The sequence below is a fragment of the Papio anubis genome, chromosome 7, assembly GCF_008728515.1.
Source record: "Papio anubis isolate 15944 chromosome 7, Panubis1.0, whole genome shotgun sequence".
NCBI lineage: Eukaryota > Metazoa > Chordata > Mammalia > Primates > Cercopithecidae > Papio > Papio anubis.
The window spans coordinates 1,329,925-1,344,075 of record NC_044982.1 but is presented as its reverse complement, the minus strand read 5'-3'; the positions used below and the strand labels follow the sequence as shown (position 1 = coordinate 1,344,075).

At 49.2% G+C, this 14,151-nt stretch overlaps 1 protein-coding gene across 1 annotated transcript in view; it reads right to left on the bottom strand.

Annotated features, from left to right (window-relative positions):
• LOC116275932 (transcription factor IIIB 90 kDa subunit-like) overlaps positions 1–14,151 on the bottom strand; it is a 41,065-nt gene that overhangs the window by 16,634 nt on the left and 10,280 nt on the right. The window contains exon 2 of the mRNA XM_031669027.1: positions 10,601–10,681. Coding sequence (XP_031524887.1) covers positions 10,601–10,681 — 81 coding nt within the window. The remainder of the gene's footprint in view (positions 1–10,600; positions 10,682–14,151) is intronic.

The following is a 14,151-nucleotide window of genomic DNA, read 5'->3' as shown; positions in this document are numbered from 1 at the left end:
ACCGCACCCAGCTAATTTTTTGTATTGTGAGTAGAGACAGGGTTTCACCCTGTTGGCCAGGATGGTCTCAAACTCCTGACCTCGTGATCCGCCCACCTCGGCCTCCCAAGGTGCTGAGATACAGGCATGAGCTACTGGGCCTGGCCAAAGATGTTATTAATAAACAGATATTCACATAGAAACCAACTACTAATTAGCTAGCCATAGCCTGTGAGTCTCCTTAGACTTCCTTCCAATGAATGAATTCTAAAGTAAACTCAGGCTGGGTGCCGTGGCTCATGCCTGTAGTAATCCCAGCACTTTGGGAGGCCAAAGCAGATAGATCACTTGAGCCCAGAAGTTCAAGACCAGCCTGGGCAGCATAGTGATATCCAATTGCTAAAATAAATAAATAATCAGCCGGGTGTGGTGGTGCAAGCCTGTAGTCCCAGCCAAGGCAGGAGGACTGCTTGAGCTTGGAAGGTTGAAGCTGCAGTGAGCCATGATTTTGCCACTGCGGTCCAGCCTGGGCAGCAACAGAACGAGACCCTGTCTCACAAAAAAAAAAGATTTGAGGCATATCAGCACCTACACGTAAAGTATAAAGCCATAAAGCTTCTAGAGGAAAACACAAGAGTATATTCAGACCTTGGAGTAGGTAAGAATTTCTTGAACAAGTCACAAACAGCCCTAACCATAAAAACTGACATACTGGGACTTCACTAAAATTAAGAAATTTCTGGCAGGGTGCAGTGGCTCACATCTGTCATCCCAGCACTTTGGGAGGTTGAGGTGGGAGGATCACCGGAGCCCAGGAGTTGAAGACAAACCTGACCAACATGGTGAGATCCCCCATCTCTATTTTGAAAAAAAAGAATTGGCTGGACGCAGTGGCTCACGCCTGTAATCCCAACACTTTTGGAGACCGAGGGGTGCAGATCACGAGGTCAAGAGATCGAGACCATCCTGACCAACATGGTGAAACCCCGTCTCTATTAAAAAATACAAACATTAGCCGGGCATGGTGGTGCGTACCTGTAATCCCAGCTACTCGGGAGGCTGAGGCAGAAGAATTGCTTGCACCCGGGAGGCAGAGGTTGCAGTGAGCCAAGATCACACCATTGCATTCCAGTCTGGCAACAGAGCGAGACTCCATGTCAAAAAAAAAAAAAATTAAAAAATGAGTGGATGTGGCCGGGCACAATGGCTCATGCATGTAATCCCAGCACTTTGGGAGGCTGAGGTGGGTGGATCACGAGGTCAGGAGATTGAGACCATCCTGGCTAATACAGTGAAAACCTGTCTCTATTAAAAATACCAAAAAATTAGCCGGGTGTGGTGGTACGCGTCTGTAGTCACAGCTACTCAGGAGGCTGAGGCAGGAAAATGGCATGAACCTGGAAGGCGGAGCTTGCAGTGAGCCGAGATTGCGCCACTGCACTCTAGCCTAGGCGACAAAGCTAGACTCCATCTCAAAAAAAAGAAAAATAAAAAAAATGAGTGGATGTGGTGGCACGTACACGTGATCCCAACTACTCAGGAGGCTGAAGTAAGAGGGCAGCTTTAGTCTAGGAGGTTGAGGCTGCAGGGAGCAGCGACTGCACCACTGCACTCCAGCCAAGGCCACAGAGTGAGACCCAGTCTCAAAAAAATAAAAATTCAGAGGTTTCTGTTCATCAAAAGACAACATTAAGAGAGTGAGACAAGCTATAGACATGGGAGGAGGATCGAAACATGTATATCCAACAAAGGACTTAAATCCATAATATATAAAGAACTTCTACAAATCTGTAAGAAAAAGAAACTCAATTTTAAAAAAGCAAACATGTACAAAAGATGCCAATAGGCACTTCACAGAGAAAGGATGTCCAAACGGCCAAGAAGCATGAGAAAAGGTTGTGGCCATAATTACTCACCAAGGAAAGCAAATTAAAGCCACAGTGAGTGTGCTACACACCTACCAGAAAGACAGTTGGAAAGGCTGATAATGCCACATGTGAACAAGGCTGTGGGGCCACTGGGACTCTCCTGCACTGCTTCCTGGTGGGAAGACGAACTGGTACAACCACTACAGAAAACCCTGTGGCCTGATCTAATGATGAGCACATCCAGACCTCAGGACCCAGAAACCCATTCGCAAGTAAACTCCCAAGAGGAGGGGGCACCCGTGTCCACCGAAGGGCCACGTGCAAGAACACACACAGCAGCTGCCTGTGCACAGCCAAGAATGGAAACACCCCAAATGTCCATCCACAGGAAAAGGAGATCAATTGTGGTCTATTCATACCATAGAATACAACACTGCAATAAAAAATAAACTACTGATATGTTCCAAAAAAGTACATTCTAGAACAGCTAAAACCCAGAACACTGGCGAACCAGATGCTGAGGACTGGAGCCACCGGAGCTCTCCTTCCTTGCTGGTGGGAGCGCAAAATGGCTCAGGTGCTTTGGAAAAGCATTTGGCAGTTTCTTCCAAAACTAAGCATACTCTCACCATACGGTCCAGCAATCACCCAGAAAAACCTGCACATGATGTTCATGGCAGCTTCACTCATAATCGCCCAAGCCCAGATTCCCCTCAGCAAGCAGGTGAAAGGATAAACCAACTGTGGCGCACCTAGGCAGTGGAATATTACTCACCACTGAAGAGAAACAGGCCGCAAGCTGTGCAGAGACCTGCAGGACGGTTAAATGCCCGTGGCTGAGTGACAGGCTGCACAGTGACAGGATGCACAGTGTGTGACTCCAGCTCTACAACCACATGACCAAGCGCCAGCGAAAAGATCACAGGAGAAGGAGGAATGAATGGGTGGAGCTCAGGGGATTTTTAGAACACTGAAAGCAATCTGTATGAAACTGTAACGGTGGTTACCCGTCACTACATTCGTCTAAACTCACAGAACATGCACTGCCCAGCGTGAGCCTGGGTGTGTGGTGGAAGCTGTGTGATCCTGAGCCCAGGTGTGCAGGTGGAGGCTGTGTGATCCTGAGCCCAGGTGTGCAGATACAGCCTGCGTGATCCTGAGCCCGGCTGTGCAGGTGGAGGCTGCGTGACCCCGAGCCCGGGTGTGCGGGTACAGCCTGCGTGATCCTGACGTGTCAATGTGGGGCCACTGACTGCAGCTCGTGCACCACCGTGGAAGGGGGCGCTGAATAGGGCCGGGGAGGCTGTGTGGTGAGGGGTTCTGGGAGTCTACGGGAACTCTCTGTACCTTCCAATCCATTTTGCTGTGAGACTAAAATGCTCTAAAAAATACAACTCTTTTTTTTTTTTTTAATTCCTTTCTGTATGATTCCCACGGTATGAAGTATGAAGCAGAAAACCAAGTGAAGCCAGTGGGCAGCAGGTGCTTTCTGAGCTGCTGCAAGCCTGACTCATGAGGATTTGTCAGGTGGTTCATGGAAGGTCAGCACATTTCATGCACTTTACTACACACGCTATACGAGGAAAAACAGACTGAGAGGACAGAAAAAGAACTTCCCTGAGAAACGAGTCTCACATGAAAGGCTCATCAGGTCAAAGAAGAGAGCCCCACCTAGCGGTGTTTCAGAACCTCGGCTTCATAACATCGAAGAAATCATCCCAAAAGGCCTGAGATTTTCAAAACAGAGCACAAAACACACTGACATTCAACATCTCTTGCTGCTGGACCCCAAGCAGATGCTCCCCACATTCCATGGGGTGCCTGTCTCAACCCCTCAGCAAGCATCCCAAGGGAAGGGGCAAAAGTTTCTCTCTCCCAGACCGTTTCTCTAAACACAGCCTCAGTGTGTCCCAGCAAACCCAAGGAGGGGCCTGTGACCTCGCAGGGCGCACGGAGGCAAACAGAGGAGACGAGTACCCGCGGAACATGGCCATCGCTGAGGGCAGGAGGGGTGGCTAGCGAGTTTATTTCCATCTTTTCAGTTTTCTAAGAAAGGCAATCAAGACTTCACCTAAACAGTACAGCTCTGGTTACATTCAGGCCTCATTTCCAACGTCTCGCAGGCTGCCGTGGCAGGAGTAAAGCGGGCTGCTTGGCACGGTGGCTGATGTGAAACCTTCAACCAGGGCAGTATGGGAGAATAAAGGAGAAAAAACAAAATTTAAACAAACATAACCCATGATAAATCAATAAAAGGCAGTAAAGGGTTGTTTTAAATTATACCTTTGTTCTAGGGTATAATGCGGTATAACGCAGAGGTTTGTTATAGATGAGCATTTGTGCTGCGTTGGTAAACAAGCGCACCATCGCACCCTCAGCTATTTACATCAGGTATAAATTCCCAATGTAATCCCTCCCTCCCTCCTCCCCTGATAGGCCCGGGTGTGTGTGATGTTCCCTCCCGAGTCCAAGTGATTCATTGTTCAGTTCCTACCTATGGGAGTGAGGAACATGCAGTGTTTGGTTTTCTGTTCTTATGAGTATTTGCTGAGAATGATGGTTTCCAGCTGCATCCATGTCCCTACAAAGGACACAAACTCTTCCTTTTTATATTGCATATAGCATTCTATGGTGTATATGTGCCATTTTCTTAATCCAGTCTGTCATCATGACATTTGGGGCTGATTCCAAGTCTTTATTATTAGGACAGCCCACAACATACGTAGTATGTATGTCTTTATAGCATGGTTTAATCCTTTTCTTTGGGTATATCCCAGTAATGGGATGACAATAAATGGTATTTCTAGTTCTAGATCCCGAGGAATCGCCATACTGTTTTCCCATAATGGTTGAACTAGTTTACAATCCCACCAACAGTGTAAAGTGTTCTATTTCTCCACATCCCTTCCAGCACCTGTTGTTTCGACTTTTAATGATTGCCATTCTAACGGTGTAGATGGTATCTCATTGTGGTTTTGATTGCATTTCTCTGATGGCCAATGATGATGAGCATTTTTCATGTGTCTGTTGGCTGTATGAATGTCCTCTTTTGAGAACTGTCTTGTTCATATCCTTGCCTACTTTTGATGGGGTTGTTTGTTTTTTCGTAGGCCTCGCTGAGTTATTTGTAGGTTCTGGATATTAGCTCCTTTGTCAGATGAGTAGATTGCAAAAATTTTCTCCCATTCCTGTAGGTTGCCTGTTCACTGTGATGGTAGTTTCTTTTGCCAGCAGAAGCTCTTTAGCTCTAATTAGATCCTACTTTGTCATCTATTTTTTTTTTTTTTGAGACGGAAACTGGCTCTGTCACCCAGGCTGGAGTGCAGTGGCGCCGACCTCGGCCTGCCACTGCAAGCTCCGCCTCCTGGCTTTACGCTTAGCTCCTCCTGCCTCAGCCTCCCAGTAGCTAGACTACAGGCTCACCACCTCGGCCAGCTATTTTTTGTATTTTTAGTAGAGACGGGTTTCACCTCATAGCCAGGATGGTCTCGGGAGCCCTCCTGACTCCTTGATCCACCCGTCTCCTCGCCCCTCCCAAAGTGCTGGGATTACAGGCTTGAGCCACCGCTACCCCAGCCCAATTCTGTATTTCTTTTGTTGCCGCTTGCTTTTGGTAGTGTTTTAGACATGAAGTCCTTGCCCATGCTTCTGTCCTGGGAATGTAGTGTATTACCTAGGTTTCTTAGGGTTTTGTATTAGGTTCACATTTAAGTCTCCTAATCCATCTTGGACTAATTTCAGATATGAGTAAAGGAAAGGATCCAGTTTCAGCTTTCACTTTGGCTGTACTTTTAATTTCTCTCAGCACCATTTATTATTAAATAGGAACTTTTCCCCATTTCTTGTTTTTTCAGGTTTACTTTAAAGATCAGATGGCTGTAGATGTGTAGTATTATTTCTGAGGACTCTGTTCTGTCTCCATTGGTCTATATCTCTGTTTTGGGTACTAGCACATGCTGTTTCTTGGTTACTATAGCCTTGTAGCAGTTTGAAGTTGTAGCAGTGATGCTCCAGCTTGCTCCTTTGACTTAGGATTGTCTTGGAGATGGCCTCTTTTTGGTTCCATATGAACTTTAAAGCAGTTTTTTCCAATTCTGTGAAGAAACCTTGGCTGGTAGCTTGATGGGGAAGGCATTGAATCTATAAATTGCTTTGGGCAGTATGGCTACTACTTTTCAATGAGTATATTGATTCCTTCCTATCCATGATGCGGTATGTTCTTCCATTCGGTACAAAACTCCCTAACAATAAATCTGCATGATGGAACGTGATCTCAAAAATAATAAGAGCTTATTTATGACAAAACCTACAGCCAATATCATACTGAATGGGCAAAACTGAAAATCTCCCTTTGAAAACTAATAAGATGTGGATGCCTCCTCTCACCACCCTATTCACAGCATAGTAAGTTGAAGTTCTACAGGGGTAACTGTGGCAAAAGAAAGAACAAAGGGTATTCAGTTAGGAAAAGAAGAAGTCAAATTGTCCCTGTTTGCAGATGACATGATTGTATATTTAGAAAACCCCATTGTCTCAGCCCAAAATCTCCTTAAGCTGATAAGAAACTTCGGCAAAGTCTCAGGATACAAAATTAATGTGCAAAAATCAGAAGCATTCTTATACACCAGTAACAGACAAACAGAGAGTCAAATCATGAATGAACTTCCATTCACAATTGCTTCAAAGAGAATAAAATACCCAGGAATCCAACTTACAAGGGATGTAAAGGACCTCTTCAAGGAGAACTATAAACCACTGCTCAGTAAAGGGTTTTTTAAAGGTAAGATAAATACGGCTGGGTGTGGTGGCTCACGCCTCTAATTCGAGCACTTTGGGAGGCCGAGGCAGGTGGATCACCTGAGGTCAGTAGTTCGAGATAAGCCTGGCCAACATGGCTAAACCCTGTCTCTACTAAAAATACAAAAATTAGCCAGGCATGGTGGTGAGCGCTTGTAACTCCAGCTACTCGGGAGGCTGAGGCAGGAGAGTCGCTTGAACCCAGGAGGCGGAGGTTACAGCGAGCCCAGATCACACCACTGCACTCCAGCCTGGGCGACAGAGCAAGACTCCGTCTCAAAAAACAAACAAACAAACAAACAAAAAAAGGTAAGATAAATATGAACTACAAAATAAGAGGCAGGAAGAGCCCAACGTATCAGAAATGTGCCAACTATAATGGGCCAAAATCCCCTCTTGTCTCCAGAAGTATCTGAAAAATACATTAGGATCTGCCCCATAGACCCACTCCCAGGACACTCGACAGCAAGGAGGTATGGCGGGCCTAACCCCTAGGGCAGAGAAGGGCATCACTGCCACAGCAGGGGGCCTGACTGGCAGCAGAAGGGACAACTCTGGCGAAAGTCCGCAGGAAATAGGACAGGGGCTGGACTGACAGCCTCCCTCAGCCCCACACCCCACCCAGGCAGGAGCAGTGCCTGGCCCAGGGCAGGTGGGTGGGAGAGCTCATTGAGTGGGCAGCAGCAGGGCACGGCCCCTGCCGCAGGCACCCGGGCTGCGGCCGCAGATCTCCAGGTAGGAGCCCAGGTACGAAGGTCGGCATAGGGTACCCCAGAACCACCCATCCCCAGTAAGATTCAACAGGCGTGGGGGCCCTGCAGCTTCCCCCACACAGTGAGTAGGGTCCACGGGGCCTCCTGGGCCTGCACGGCCACAATCTTCACTGACACTCACCCCTAATTAGGGAGGCTGTATGTTCCATTTTCATTTCTTTCTTCAACCAAAGGTATTTAAAGGGTTTTGAAAGGTAAGATGAGCTATTTCTCTTTCTCTGTTGTTGGTTTCCAATCTTATTGCAATGCACGTGTCTGCACGGACACGACTCTTTGCAATTTGTTTAGGTCTGAGGCATGACTAACTCTAGTAAAGGTACCACGCGTTTTTGGGAAAATACAGACTATATTCTCTGTGGAGAACAAAGCTCTTCATAAGGAGAAAATCTCGAAGTCAGTAGAAGAAAAAAAGGAGATAGCCTGGTGGCACCAGAAGCAGTGGGCAGAGCTGGGCCCCAACCCAGGCAGCCTGAAGGTCAGGAGGGCCCCTGGGCAGTGCAGCCCAGCCTCCGCCCGGAGGAACTGTAAATGTGCATGCCAGTGAGAGTCTTGAAACTGACAAAACTATAGGTAGCAGAGGACAAATCCAGTCACTGTGCCAGGTCTTCACGCACACTCTCGGTGAACTGACAAAACTATAGGCAGGACAGGACAAATGCCGTCACCGTGCCAGGTCTTCATGCACACTCTCGGTGACAGACAGAACCAGCCAATGGGGAGAAGGAGGGACGCGCTGCGCTGCACCGGCTTCCTGCAGGAAATGCATTCAAGTGCCCAACACACACACACTTCCACAAAACTGGCCTTCCACTGGGCCACAGAGCACGGCTCGAAGCATTTCAGAAGACTGAACTCACACAGAGGGTGCTCTCTACTGCAGAAGAATCACGCCGGCAGTCCGGAAGAAAGGCGCGGACTGTACTCCTCTACTAGTAAGTCCATGGCGGGGCAAGGAAACAAGCACAATGGAAGCGTAAGAATCCATCCACTCTGCTGTGAGGGATCACTGCAAGCCCAACGACCCCTGCCAGCCTAGGCGTGTCGGTGCTGGCCACCCGTTGGCAGCAGCAGCCAGGAGCAGAGGCGAGTGCTCAAGAGCCCAGCCTCCTGGAGATGGCACAGGAGAAAACGGCCAGGGTGATGTGCTGTCCACACAGAGATGTTCTACCTGTCCCAACCGCCTTCCAGCACGCAGACCAAGGCTGCGGGACATGGCTGCACCAATCACAAGGATCCCTCACGTGGTCCTCACATTCCTGAGAGTGTACTCAATGAAACAGTGAAGCCCAAGAGGTCCTAGCACACAGTATCCCTGCCTGGACTGACCCACAGCCAACCCACACTCAACGGTGAAGACTGGATGCTTCCCCAGGATCAAGGACAAGAGGATGTCTGTTCACACCACTGCTATTCAACGTGGTAAACAAACAAAAAACAAGCACTAGATTGGAAAGGACAGATAACACGATCTTGTACATAAAATCCTAAGCGACCCGCTAAAAAACTCTTTTTTTTTTCTTTTTTTTTGAGACGGAGTCTCGCTCTGTCGCCCAGGCTGGAGTGCAGTGGCACAATCTCGGCTCACTGCAAGCTCCGCATCACGGGTTCACACCATTCTCCTGCCTCAGCCTCCTGAGTAGCTGCGACTACCGGCACCCGCCATCACACCCGGCTAATTTTTTGTGTTTTTAGTAGAGATAGGGTTTCACCGTGTTAGCCAGGATGGTCTTGATCTCCTGACCTCATGATCCGCCCACCTCGGCCTCCCTAAGTCCTGGGATTACAGGCGTGAGCCACCGCGCCCAGCCTAAAAAACTCTTAAGAGTAAAAAATGAGTTCAGACAGGTTGCAAGATACAAGATCAATATGTATCAACTGAGAATACGTTCAACAAAAGGAGTATAAAACTTGTACTCTGAAAACTACTAAAATTGTTGAAACAAATTAAAGACGACCCAAATGAATGGAAAGACATCCCGTGTTCAGGTGTCAGAACATGTAACACTGTTTAGGCGGCGGTGCTCCCCAAAATGACCAACAGACTAACACAATCCCCATCAAAATCCCCGCTGACTTCTTGGCAGAAACTGACAAGCTGATCTAAAATTCATAGGGACTTCAAACAGGCAACATAACACTTTTGAAAAAGAGCAGTTAGAGGACTCACAGTTCCGGATTTCAAAACTGACTGCAAAGCTTTGGTGTCCGGAACAGCGTGGAACTGGTGCCAGGACCATCACGCAGTCACTAAGCCAAACTGAAGATCCAGAAATAAGCATTTAGGTTTACAGCCAATGGATTTTCAACAAGGGCACCAAGAGGATGCCAACTGGGAAAATACAGTGTTTTCAACACACGATCCTGAGAAAACTGGGTCTCCATGTGCAAGAGCGAAGGTAGGCCCTTACCTTATATCACCTGCAAACATTGATTCAGTATGGATCAAAACCTACAGGTAAGAGCTGAAGGCACAAAACTCCAAAAAATCATAAGCACAAATCTTCACGATTTGGACTGGATTAGGCAACATTTGTTAGTTATGATACCAAAAGCATAGCCATCAAGAGACTAAATAGGTAAACTGGACACTATCAGAATTTAAAACATTCATGCTCCAAAGGATACCAGCGAAAAATAAAAAGACAAAAGAAAATGAAAAGAACACACGGAATGGCTGAAAATGTCCTATAAATCACCTATCTGATGAAAGACTTGTACCTAAAATACATAAAATCACACATCCGATAAAAGACTTGTACCTAAAATACATAAACAACTTTTTCAACTCAATCATAAGAAAAATAAACCAGCAGACATTTCTCCAGTTTGTGGTGAACCGGCACTTTGACAAAACGCAGTGAGAATGTCACTACAATATCCAAATCCAACTGCTACAAATGTGTTGTTTCTGCCTCCATCTCACTGAGACCAGCAAGCAATGGCTGTGCACCCCGCGGGATCCACTGGGTTCTCTCCAAGCAGCCGTGGCAGAGCCTGCAGGACACCCAGGAGGGGACTCAGGGCACAATTCCTCCTGGAAGGCGGCCTGGGCTGGGCGTGCAGGATGACAAGAAAGTGGCAGGCCATGAGGTCCATGGCTGAGTCAGTGCCCCCCACCCTAGCACCACCATCCCCATCTCTGGGATCCGCCGCAAGCTCAGCGGCATCCATGGTGGGAAATACCGTTCTGCAGGGTCTGCGCTCTTGACTCCTTCCCCAGATTCACGTGGAAGCCGCCACCCAGAGTCGGGGTTTTGCCAGCACCTGTAAACACAAAGAAGACAGATCAGCCAAAACCTGGAGAAGATCTGCATTTACAGCCCTTTCAGGACATCCACAGACACAAAGCGAAAGCAAAGTGGGGGTCAGCACCCACCGGGGAAGCAGCAGGTTGGCCCCCCGCACCCCCATTCCTGAGCCAGGAACCCCAGTGGGGGAAGCATCTCTCACTCTGCCCAGCCAGCAGGGTTGAGGGTGGGCCAACTGCACTTTCTGCATTTTCTTTTTTCTTTTTTTGAGACGGAGTCTCGCTCTATCGCCCAGGCTGGAGCGCAGTGGCACAATCTCAGCTCACTGCAAGCTCCGCCTCCCGGGTTCACGCCATTCTCCGGCCTCAGCCTCCCGAGTAGCTGGAATTACAGGTGCCCACCACCACGCCCAGCTAATTTTTTGTATTTTTAGTAGAGACGGGGTTTCACCGTGTTAGCCAGGATGGTCTCGATCTCCTGACTTTGTCATCCACCCACCTCGGCCTCCCAAAGTGCTGGGATCACAGGCACTTTCTGCATTTTCTAACCATGTCCCTAACACACTGCAAGTCCAGAGTGGACGCTGTCACACGGCTGCCGGGTGACAGCACAGATGTATTTCCAAACCTCTGCAAGTGGTGTGCACACAGTGTGGGCTGGCCCTCCCCCGTGCCCCAGGCCAGCCCACTCAGATGTCACTCCTGCATGGTGACCACGTGAACGCATCCACCTCCCTGCTGGACTGCAGGGGATGCAGGTACCATCCCATGTGCCCCAAGGCACTGTGACCAGCCAGTCTGCAGAAGGCCCCCACGCCTCAGCCCACCCACGCACGGGGAGGCTGCAGCTGAGCCTGCTGGGCACTCTACTCTGGAGTTCTGCCAACTAACAGCGTGCCTGCGACGCCCACCACATTCTGCCCTGCAGGGCTTCGGGGTTAAGACCTGGGCCTGGCACATCAGGTGGACATGCGGATTGTTCACCAGGTTCACTAACTCGAACACTGCAGCCTGATCTTCCAACGAGAACAGTGAGGTGAGGCCCCAGGCATGCCCAAGATGGGGGAGCTGGAAAGTGACCCCGCTCCGCAGCGTCGGCCCTCTGGCTGGCACAGGGGCCAGCGCATTTGTGACAAAACACAGACACAGGACTGGAGGCTGCTGCAATCAGGGGACACGCAGACAACCTTGGCCATCTGGGGAAGGCAAGTGTGCAGGGCCTGTCGGAGGACACTGGAAGGATGGGATGCAGACACAGAAAACCAATCGATGGAGCCTGGGGCCAGGCCCTCCGGGGAAAGCATGAGGCAGAGACCTCAGGGTCACCCAGGAGTGGCTACCAGCACAGACAAGGCAGAACAGGCACGGCCTCTGGCTTCGCTGTGAATGTAACTGAATCCCAAACAAATACCAACAACACTCTTTAAAGACTCCAGTAAAATGATTCTAAAGTTCGGCTGGAAGCAAAAAGGAACTAGAGCAGCCAAGAAAATCTTGAAGAGATCAAGGGGCAGCCGCTGGGCCTGTCCAGGAACTCAGAGTTGAACAGGGTCAGGTGGCACTCAGCTTTCCCTGCTGGCAGCAGAGGCAAAGCCCGGGCCTCCTTCAGGCTGAGGCCCAGAGCTGGCCTCCTGGTGGGTAACGTGGCCACAGGGACAGCTGGCAGCAGGGGCACCAGCACTGAGCACAGGCTTCTCCAACAAAGGTGATGCCAGGATGAGGGAAGTGCCTGGAGACTGCCTGGGTTGTCACAACTGGGATCTATGTACTAGTTTTCTGTGGCTGCCATAAAAATTGCCACAAACCTAGGGGCCTTCAAGAAGCTGGAGCAGGGCCAGGCACGGTGGCTCACGCCTGTAATCCCAGCACTTCGGGAGGCCGAGGTGGGTGGATCACAAGGTCAGGAGATCGAGACCATCTTGGCTAACAGGGTGAAACTCCGTCTCTACTAAAAATACAAAAAATTAGCCAGGCATGGTGGCAGGTGCCTGTAATCCCAGCTACTCGGAAGGCTGAGGGAGGAGAATCGCTTGAACCCAGGAGGCGGAGGTTGCAGTGAGCTGAGATCATGCCACTGCACTCCAGTCTGGTCGACAGAGCAAGACTCCGTCTCAAAAAATAAAAATAAAAATAAATTTAAAAAAGAAGCTGGAGGAGTGGCCGGGAATGGTGGCTCACACCTGTGGTCCCAACACTTTGGGAGGCCAGAGCAGGAAGATCGCTCAACCCAGGAGTTTGATACCAGCCTGGGTAACACGGGGAGACTCATTTCTACAAATGAAACTGAAAAAAATTAGCCAGGTATGGTGGCAACTGCTTGTGGTCCTACTACTCAGGAGGCTGAGGTGGGAGGATCACTAGAGCCCAGGAGGTCGAGGCTGCAATGAGCTGAGATTGTGCCACTGCACTCCAGCCTGGGTGACAGAGCAAGACCCTATCTCGAAAAAGAAAAGAAGCCAGAACAGGCCAGGCGTGGTGGCTCACACCTGTAATCACAGCACTTTGAGCGGCTGAGGCAGGAAGACTGCTTGAGCCCGGGAGTTCAAGACCAGCCTGGACAACATAGCAAGATCTCATCTCTACAAAAAAAAAAAAAAAATTAGCCAGGTGTGGTGGCGCAAGCCTGTGGTCCCAGACCAGGCAGGCGGATCGTTTTAAGTTCAGAAGGTGGAGGCTGCAGTGAGCTGTGATGGCACCACTGCACTCCAGCCTGAGCAACACAGTGAGAACTCGTCTCAAAAAATAATAAAATAAGAGAAGCTGGAGCAGGTCGCAGTGGTGTCTCCTTATGGGGGCTAGAGAGGACCTGGCAGTGTCACAGTGAGGTGCCTGCTGACATGAGAATCCAGAAGATAGGCCAGGGAGCAACGCAGGGCTCAGGGGAGACCCATGCTGGAATAAGGGGGCTTTGAGCAGCACTGATGAGCCAACTCTAAATTCTGCAGAAATCTGGCCCAGGCCTCCTCAGGCTGAGCTCAAGGTGCCTGCATCTCCGACCCTCCCTCAGAGTTGTTTCATGAGCAGTGTTTATTTATTGGGTTTTTTTTTTTTTGAGAGACAGTCTCGCATATTCTAATCAGCGTATACAAAGTTTTTAATAAATAATTCATATAATAAACTGCATTAGAAAAAGGACAAGGATCAAATTACAAAAAGCCAGCTGGGCGCAGTCACTCATGCCTGTAACCTCGGCACTTTGGGAGGCCGAGGTTGTTGGATCACCTGAGGTCGGGAGTTCGAGACCAGCCTAACCAACACGGAGAAACCCTGTCTCTACTAAAAATACAAAATTAGGCAGGCGTGGTGGCACATGCCTGCAATCCCAGCTATTTGGGAGGCTGAGGCAACAGAATCACTTGAACCTGGGAGGCGGAGGTTGCAGTGAGCCAAGATCGAGCCATTGCACTCCAGCCTGGGCAACAAGAATGAAACTCTGTCTCAAAAGTAAATAAATAAATGGAAAGCCCCTGAAGTCCCACTTTCCAAG